Source organism: Physella acuta, unplaced genomic scaffold, assembly GCF_028476545.2.
Source record: "Physella acuta isolate Inbredline_101_S28 unplaced genomic scaffold, ASM2847654v3 ptg001065l, whole genome shotgun sequence".
NCBI lineage: Eukaryota > Metazoa > Mollusca > Gastropoda > Physidae > Physella > Physella acuta.
The window spans coordinates 194,057-204,751 of record NW_026732582.1 but is presented as its reverse complement, the minus strand read 5'-3'; the positions used below and the strand labels follow the sequence as shown (position 1 = coordinate 204,751).

The 10,695-nt window shown below is 33.5% G+C and overlaps 1 protein-coding gene across 1 annotated transcript in view; it reads left to right on the top strand.

Annotated features, from left to right (window-relative positions):
• Positions 1–403: 403 nt before the first annotated feature.
• The window catches only part of LOC131955397 (uncharacterized), a 33,481-nt gene continuing 23,189 nt past the window's right edge, over positions 404–10,695 (top strand). Inside the window, exons 1-7 of the mRNA XM_059319523.1 lie at positions 404–428; positions 543–632; positions 1,179–1,310; positions 1,948–2,082; positions 3,501–3,650; positions 4,719–4,925; positions 5,708–5,902. Of these exons, the coding sequence (XP_059175506.1) occupies positions 404–428; positions 543–632; positions 1,179–1,310; positions 1,948–2,082; positions 3,501–3,650; positions 4,719–4,925; positions 5,708–5,902 (934 nt within the window). The remainder of the gene's footprint in view (positions 429–542; positions 633–1,178; positions 1,311–1,947; positions 2,083–3,500; positions 3,651–4,718; positions 4,926–5,707; positions 5,903–10,695) is intronic.

Below are 10,695 nucleotides of genomic sequence, written 5' to 3'. Positions count from 1 at the left end.
TTTGGTTTTAATTAAGCCTACAAACAAGAAAAACTCATCGTTTTAACTGATTTTAAAATTTAGTTTCGTTACCGAAATACTTAAAAGCATGAAATGTGTCTAGTCTTTAGAAAATCATTAAAACACACACGTATGCTTTTACTATAATATATTTGTAGAAATTTGTCGTTTCGAGTATTTTCCATTTGCATGTCATAAACTCTTTGGATTTAAATTTTGTTTAATGTTATATTGTTAGGTTTAGGGTTTTCTAACATTTCGATGCCGAATGTTTAACTTTGTGAAAATGAAATAATCGCTCTTAAACGTAAGAGAAGTTTGTGTTTATCAACAGTATATTAAATATTTCAGGTTCAAATGTTCCTATATTACAATTTATTATTACTGTTACGTTTTTACATCTATGTTTGAAAGAGAATTAGGTAAAGGTAATAATAATATTAGTACAGCGCCGTTATTCTAAGATAAAAAGATATGAAAACAGCTGTAGGCCTACAGCAATATATTTTTTACTAAATTTAACTATTTTTTTTAACTTTCAGCTTTGCCTCCAAATCGACACTCACAAATGATATCCGCTTTTGTAAAGTTTACAGTTTTTGTTGGAGTCACTCTAGGCGCACCGGCTATAAGTAAGTTGAATTGATATACACATTGTGAGGAATCGTACATACTAGAGGCGACACAATTGGATTTATACATGTATATACTTTAATATATATATATATATATATATATATATATATATATATATATATATATATATATATAATTGTAGGGAGTTTTCATACAGGACACAAGACCTGGTGTGGTTTATTTGACTGTGTATTATGTGGGAAGTATTTCCAGAGAGTTTACAAATACATTTCAGCCTCCAAATTAAAAAGAAAAAATTATGAAAGTATTAAAGTGGTGTGGAATTGACGATACTGATCGATGGATAGGCCTAACAATGCTTAACATTTAACACAATTAAGAATTTCGAATCTGATATATACATCAGATATATATTTATATATATATATATATATATATATATATATATATATATATATATATATATATATATATATATATATATATATAATCTCTAGGCCAGATAATTAGGTTTAAAGACTTCCTAATCCAATAGATTATCTGATTAGGATTTAAGCCAGGGTTTTCGTTTCCCTCCGCAGAATGTCCGACCGGCTGGTTCGGCTCTAAGTGCCAGTATATGTGTCACTGCATGCCAAATACACCATGCAGCGCTACGGGGGACTGTAAATACGGATGTGAATACGGCTACTTTGGTCACAAGTGCCAGTATGGTAAAGTAGATTCAAGTAGAATGGATCATATTAAATAATTTATTGAAAGTATTTTGTCGTTAATCACATCCTATACTTAAATATTCTTGCGATAATGTTCAGCAATATTAAATAATATTTAAATTAACTGTGAGACAAGTGAGACGATTACTGTTGTATACAATTCACTGTGTCTCTATTATAGCAAAGCATCTCACACACCAGTTTAACTGCTAACTCGTTAGTATCGAGGTTGGACCCCGGGCTCGATTCTGTATGACGTCCCTGAGTACACCCAGCTTAGATGGGTACCTTACTCGCGTTATTGGAACAAAGGCGGCTGGGCATAATACTGACCACACTATCCCCTAGCATGCTGAGGTTATTGAAAACAGATGAACTCTACTTCTTGGCATAAAAAAGAAAAAAAAAAATGATGAATTAAAATCTTGTCATCTACCCCAGAATGAATCTGTTACCTGAAATAGATCTGTGTATATTCAGAAGGGAAAAGATGATGATAGTACAGAACATTGCCTTAGACGTAATAGCTAGAATATTATTTATATATAAAACAATGGTCTTAAAGTCCCATCACATTTCTTTGTAATACTAATGTTACTATTACATGTATACATTAATTACTATGTTTTAACAGTGGATTACTATATGCATTTTGACCCACGTGTAAGAGTTAATTTGACTGATTGTGACTTCCACGATAAAGTACACGTAGGGTATTTTAACAACTATTATCTGTCGCACTTTACGTGGGCTCGATTCATTTATAAAGGTAATTAAAGTAGATTTTAAATTCTTAGTTTTCTTTAAGTGATGTTAAACCCCAATATATCTATTAAGGCAAGGAAACAAGCCATCTTAAATGTGGCACCATGTGGAACCCTCCACCCACCCCAAATATTACGACACCCTAAGTTTCCTCTCTTTATTACAAACTCTTTTGTTTTTTAAATTGCTGCTTGCGTATTCTGCAAGAAAGACAGAAAAGAAAACACACAATTTCACAAAATTTCAACCATTCAAGGCGCATTAAAATGTGGTATATTATTGTTGACACTGATCCACGATTAGATTTAGAGTCTGTACATACACATTCAACTTATCGTATTCCCAGGCACACACTGAGACACAAACACACAAAGACATACAGTCTAATTTTAAGACTACGGTTTTTTTTTCTGAATCACCGAGGTGAAAAACGTAGAGATTTGTCAAAATCTCGATTTCCATTTTTTAAATATTAAAACACAAGCATTTTTTTTCTCTAAACAGATCATATTTTGTCAAATTACGAGGAGAATCGTGTTTATTCAAATATGAATAGCTATTTTGGATGCAAAAGATATTACATCTCCCGCTTGAGTAGTTACGGATTTGATTTCTTTTGCCAACCATTCCTTTTATTTCGACTACTGATAATGAAGCATTGGGAAAAAGATAATAGATGTAGGATACATTTCAGTCGAGGTCAGTCACCTATGATTTGTGTTATGAAGTGAGTATCTGGACTGGGTCGATGCTTGGATGAATACGTACACATACAACGACGATCCAAAAGAAAATAAGACAGGACGACCTTGATACATTTCTCATCTTTAATTAGATATAATTTACGTGACTACATCTTAATACATCGACGACGTACATAACGAAGACTTCTACACCCTCAAGCGACAAGAACAAGACTCAGACTGTCTATAACTATTTGCCTTAACAACCAAAACATACTCTCCCACGTCACATCCTAACTTGCTTAGTCACGCATTTAGAATATTTTATTAATTCCACTACACACATACTCTCAAACCCTCAACATCTTTTACTCATTCAATGAATGTTTTAAATACATGAAATTAGTTTAATAGGACGTAATATAATGTTCTATTTGTCATAATAAATTGGTGTGTTGTCAAAATAGTATTAAATACGGAAATCAACGTTTTTATTCACCTTATGTTCTACGCGATATTCTCAGCTATTAGGCCAAAAAATGTATAAAGACTAGTTTATATCAAGAACTAATCGCCCATTGTACTTCCTTTTCTACTGATGGAAACATAGAACATTGTGAATTAGCACTACAATATCAATTAGAAAACATAAAAAATTAAAGTTAAACTTAACTTTGATCTTCATTTCAATCCAAACCTAACTTCTAGAACTTGGTTATTCCATATGTGTTGACCATAGGAAGAAACCTGGCTCTAAAACAGCAGGCAACAGACCCTATCACAGTGGATGGGGATACAGGCAACTCCAATTGTTTGAACTCTAGTAGCTGGAGAGTTTCCTTGGCTAGACCATCTTATATAAATAGCATCATCATCCACACCGACAATGGTGAGATATATAAATAACGTCATCATCCACACCGACAATGGTGAGATATATAAATAACGTCATCCACACCGACAATGGTGAGATATATAAATAACGTCATCATCCACACCGACAATGGTGAGATATATAAATAACGTCATCATCCACACCGACAATGGTGAGATATATAAATAACGACATCATCCATACCGACAATGGTGAGATATATAAATAACGTCATCCACACCGACAATGGTGAGATATATAAATAACGTCATCATCCACACCGACAATGGTGAGATATATAAATAACGTCATCATCCACACCGACAATGGTGAGATATATAAATAACGTCATCATCCACACCGACAATGGTGAGATATATAAATAACGTCATCATCCACACCGACAATGGTGAGATATATAAATAACGTCATCATCCACACCGACAATGGTGAGATATATAAATAACATCATCCACACCGACAATGGTGAGATATATAAATAACGTCATCATCCACACCGACAATGGTGAGATATATAAATAACATCATCCACACCGACAATGGTGAGATATTCCTTCTGGAATACAAAACATAGTTCGTTACAGTAAAATAGAAAATATTTCAAAACATTAATTTATTCGCAGCCAAAAAAAATTGCATTTCTCTTTTATTAGAGGGAATCTGGTCCTTTACAGAGAATATATTTAGTTATTGTTTATAGAAATCTCATCTCATGCATTAATAAAGATGAGATTTTCTAATATTTACACAACTTTGACCTCTACGGCGTTTAGGTTATATAATCTTTCTTTAAAAACATAATTTCATATAAAGCACACCTATATCCTCTGAGGCATCTTTGAGGGGGGGGGGGGGGGGGGGGAGTTCACCGACTATCGCTCCCTCTAAACGAAATATAGCTATATCATGAAAATATATACTTTTAACACTTTTCACCTCCCCCCATAAATCTAAGTCCCCCCCCCCCCCCCCTCACGTAGCCAGGAGGAAAATATCTAAAGCAAAAACAAACCCCCCACTCGTTTTAGACCCAGTAATTGCAAGTTTTTTTAATTATTGCAGAGAATACGAGAGAGTCGCTTGACCTTGGCACTAAGCTTGCAGAGAATTCCGGTTGGGTTTGGGGATTTCTGAATAGTGTATATTTCAACTATTACGGCCGAGTGTGGGCTATACCTAGCATTGATAATGAAGCAGAAGTGTCGGAATTGGAAATCCGTGTTCGCAGTAACAAAACCATTCTGTTTTGTGAAGTGGAGGTTATCGGAGGCGAGTAAGCAGCTGTGGTTCTTGTGTCCAGAGTGTGTTTACTGCGCTTATTGTTGGGGTTATGGTGTGAAAGTTGCGGTGCTATATGAGTGTTAGTAAACGGTCTACTATAAATGATTGTAAATGCACATTTCGAAATAATGAATCACGGAATATAAAAAAAGTTAATAAAGATGTTTACATAACTCATAAAGCGGGATTTATGTCCCCTAAACTTTATCGAATATATATATATATATATATATATATATATATATATATATATATATATATATATATATATATATATATATATATATATATATATATATATATATATTATGGGGGATGACAACTCTGGGTATAGACATGAGTTTTAATCAATTTTTAATTATTTCAACTTTTTAAAATAAATTAGATTCTCGTAGAAAAAAATTACACACAAAGTGAGCAGCAAACAATGTCTGCAAAATAGTGCGAATTATTATTAGTACTTTATATGCGTTTTTTGTTGATGAGAAAACGGAAATAGCGTAAAGTATTACTTGTAGTTGACGGAAATTACTCAAAATTTAAACGAAGGCAGATAATTCAATCGTTTATGTATATGATAAACTTCGTTTATCTATCTTAAACAGTACTCAAGTTATAGGTTTTTGAAAAACCAAAAGTAGAATTATTTCCACTAAACCTTGATATAGTACTGAAAATTTTATATAATATTTATATATAAAATTTCATACACCGCCAAGTTTGGAAGGGAAACTTTAATTAACAAACATAATTACAATATCTTTGAGTAGTGTGTGTTGCTGACAATGGTCAGACATTTGCCATTAAACTTGCCTATTTGTCTACCACAACAGACATCCTATGTGCCCCCTTTCATTTTGGCCTGGAGTGTGAGCACGTCTGTTCTTGCCCGTTTCAGAAAAAAGACTGTGATGGTCTTCAGGAATGTTATGTGCCCCATAGACACGAATGGAATTGTAGATATGGTGAGTAATATTTGCATCCTATTGTAGAATTACGAGATTATTCCATTTAAATTGAAATAAAATTCGTTACACGTCAATAATTGGCCTCTATATGTCTAATGTTAAACATGTTTGAGGAAAATAATTTATAAAATATTTATTGCTCAAAACGCATTGTGCTTTACAACACGTTGAACGATATTAGCGATAAAGCAAAGAAAAAACCAAATTATAGCTAAAAATCCGACACAAATTAAAAAACAAACGCTACCAGTACGTATTATAAAATTTTTTTTTTTATACATAATTGCCCCAAAATCTTTGTTGAAATTACCTTCTGTTTTCCCCATAAAATACAAAGATTATATTGAAAAATACCACTGGTCAGTTTTTACCCATTTCTAGATTTGTTACCGGATATGGCGAGTTTTTTCTGACACCCCAAGACGTTCTTCTACGACCTCACAAAATATCAAGGGGGGGGGGGTCGTTCGGCAAAAGATTTTTTGATATATAGCTCATAGAAATATAATTTTATTCGCGGTCATTTTTTAGCACTCGTCGAGGGCTTTGAGTCAAACCGACAGTTTTTCAATACGGCCTAGACATCCATCTAGGACATCCTTTTGAGACGGAAGAGCCAAAAGTTACCATTTACTTAATTTCTCAGCTTTCAAAGAGCCACTAACATTTTTATTTCAATATTGTGATATTTGATTTGGATTAGGTATATATATATATATATATATATATATATATATATATATATATATATATATATATATATATATATATATATATATATATATATATATATATATATATATATATATATATATATATATATATATATATATATATATATATATATATATATATATATATATATATATATATATATATATATATATACATACATTTATTTATATAAAGCAATGTATGTATGTGTGTGTCTGTCTTTTATTAATTACTACACCTTTCATCCGATCGCCATGAAATTTTAGGAAGTTGTTGAGAATACTCCTAGGGAGGTATCTGCGAAAATAAAATGTTAAATTCGCTGGGGTGGCGCCCCGACAGGAAGCGATTCGATTTATAAAAGTAAAAGTCGATTGCAGATTGACACCGTTCATCTGATCGTCATCGAACTTTAGATCAGGTCAGGGGAGGTTTCTGCAAAAAAAAAAAAATTTTTTTTTTTTAAATTTCGCAATGGCGGCGCCCCGTGAGGGTGCGGTATGTAAAAAAAATAAAAATCGGATAAGGTTCGACACCGTTTTTCCGAGTGCCATGAAACTTTCTAGAGTAGATGATATAATCCCGAGAAGATTTCTGCGAAAAAAACAATGTCTATGGGCAGCGCCCGGGAGATTTAGATTTTTGTCAATACACGGTTTGACTCTCAGAGTTCCTGAGCGGCTATGTTAACACTTGGCATCCGCGAAAGGCTTTGGATTCAACGAGTTGCTATAGTCGCTCACTAAATCGATTCACTCGCGTCCTCCGGCGTCTCTGCAGAGTGCGGTTTGGCGCCCAGGGCTATCCCGCGAGCACTACGCGCCTACGTTAGTTTTAAGAAGCACCCTACAATATTGATAATGCGGCACACGACATTCGATGATTAAACCGTGCTAGGGGCTGTACGCGACACCACTGCCATAGTGTAATCGGGTTTAAGATAGCGCCACTTTCCGCCCACGACACTTAGACGGTGAGTGATTAACGGTAATATTACGGTGACTTATAAACTTACACTCAATGCTTTCATACAGCACGCCTCGTGGCGGCAGTGTAGGTAAACCCAAGTCCCGATAATAATTTTATGAGTTTCAAGAATAAATTGAAATAATTATTAATATTTGTGCATGGGGCTGAAGAGCCGCATCTTGACATCAAAAGAGCCGCATGCGGCTCGCGAGCCGCAGGCTGCCGACCGCTGATCTAGGAGCATGCAAAAAATTAGCAAGGTGTTCTGAGGGTAATTACCCTAAAATCATCGTTGAAATTACCCTCTGTTTTCCCCATAAAAAATGAAGATTATACAGGGAAATACGACTGTTCAGTTTTGACCACTTTACAAATTTTTCCCAGATATGTTGTTTTTTATGACACCCCTAGGCGATCTTCTACCACCTCACAAAATATCAATGGCACCCGAGCACTATGCTTTATATATAGACTAGGCATACTGCCTAGCTTCGCTTAGGTTTTAAAAAAAAAAAAAAACATTTTAGATTTCAATGATTAATTAATTGGTGATTGGCTGTTATTTAAGTAGAGTGCTGACGTTTAATAAGTTTGAGTGACTTCATGTGGAAGTGCTAATATGTTCACACATTAATATCTCGGAAAGTGATTAGAACAGTAAAGGTTTCCCTAATAGTATAACTCGCGTATTATTTTAAATAAACTTTTAAAATTAATGTTTTACAATTTATTTACGATACATAATTTTATTTATAACGAAATTCTTATTTAAACGAATGATATAATTTGTACTTTTCAGTTTTTGTTGAAAATAATATAAAAAGAATTTTAAAAATATTACTTTAAAAAGTTACCTTTCTTGTAAATAGACCAAATGACGTAGTATGTTTACTTTTCACATACTATTGTTTATATAAGAAAATACGGCATCTGTACAAATCTAACGGCCCTTAAGGGTTTTTCCGAAGGGAATAAAGTTTTCTTGTTATCCCCCAGGGTCGGACTACGACCTCACAAAATATTAGGGGGATCATTCGGCAAATGTTTTAATATATAGCTCATATAAGAAGAATTTTACTCGCGGTCATTTTGTAGCACTCATCGAGGGTTTAGAGTCTGACCAACTGTATTTCCATACGGCCTTGGCATTTATCTAATTAGCCAGATGAACAGAGGTTAACTACCATAAAATTTCTGTTGTAATTACCCTGTTTTCCCCCAAAAAAAAGAAATATTATATAGGAAATACGACGGTCAGTTTTGACCACTTTACGAAGTTTTCCCAGATATGCCGAGTTTTTTTTATGGCAACCATATGCTTTCTTCTAACAGCTGACAAAGAATCAAGGGGGGGGGGGGTCGTTAGGCAATAGTTTTGTTTTCAGTTATAAAGCTCACATAAATAGAATTTCTTCGCGGTCACTTTTTACCCCTGGTCATACCGAAAGTATTTCCAAACGACCTAGCCATTTACGGAGTGCATGCAAAAAATTCTTTATAGTTATTTAAATAGTAGTCTATAATTTATTTTCTACTTTTTAGTGCATTATTACATAAAAGCTTGTTATTAAAACGTTTTTTATGAATTTTTAACATAAGACATCTGTTGATAAAACAAATACGCTCGGCCTTCACAATATAATAATAGACCAAATTGAAATTTATTAATAACATTTAATTGGAATATTTATTTAATATTTAGATCTAAAATTTACCTCTAAATCTAATCATGTTGTCAACGAAATTAGATCTAGATTTTGAGTGACTGGCTCTGCAAGGCAGACATATAATCTAGAATCTACTTATTTAATAAAATTTAACTACAAAATTAATTTAATGTAATTAAAAAAAATTAGATCTATATTTGATTCAAAATACGCCAATAATTAATTAAAAAAAAAATTAGGTCTAATAATAAAGAATGCAATTGTCTCAAAGATCTTGAATCTAGCTATAGATTGTAATAATTTTATCTAGCAAACAAAATTATATGAAATTGAAAGAGATTGTGCTATTAAATATTAGACTTAGATCTAGAATACGCTCCTTAAATTTAATTTTAAAAAAGCTTGCTTTTTTGTTCTAGAAGGCTTCTATAAATTACTTAGGCCTGCCTACTATGTGTCTAATAATATGTATCTGATACTAGACTAAGTTTAGTTAAATTTAGAAGCAGATCAGCTGCACTGATTTCATTTTTTCCCTCACACGGGCCGCTAATGGCTCTGTAATACAATTTTTTTAATAATCAGAAAAATTAACAAGGTTAGATTATTAACTGGGATGTTTCTTTTTGTCAGTACGAAAATCCAAACAGTTTCCTCACTTTGCGAATAATGCAATTAGCATTTATTTTTAGACGATCCAATCAGAAATTGAGATTGAGCTTCTCATAATATTCATAACGCTAACAATTACCGCCTCTGCGATAGTGTAATCGGGGGCTCCAGAGAGCGCCCCTCTACGTCTCTGACACATGGGCGGTCACCGAAGTGTGTTCTACCTCATTATTTCTGTTCGTGATTAACATACACTCAAGGTTTTCATGCGGTAGTGTAGGTAAACCTGTGTCCCGATATTTATGATTCAAACGCAGGCATTTTTAAAAATTCAAATAACTCACTTTTTGAAAACAATGTCAGGCGCCTAAGAATATATTATTAGTAACGCATTGATAAAACCCTTTTTCTATATTTCGACAGACTTTCTTCTATTCCAGCGGCAACGCGCGACACACACACACACACACACACACACGCACACACTCACGCACGCAAGAACGCACACACACACACACACACACACACACACATATATATATATATATATATATATATATATATATATATATATATATATATATATATATATATATATATATATATATATATATATATATATATATATATATATGTTACGGTCAAAGCCCGAAGTGCGGCCAAAGTGCGGATTGCGTGCATTGGCCGGCTCTCTTGGCCAAAGCCCGAAGAACCTAGCACTAAGAGCGTATTTCGTACATTGACCGGCCAATACGCGCACTGGCCGAGACGTACTGATCAATGTCCTATCTAGACTAAGTTGTGATCGCGTTTTCATTATTCTGGGTG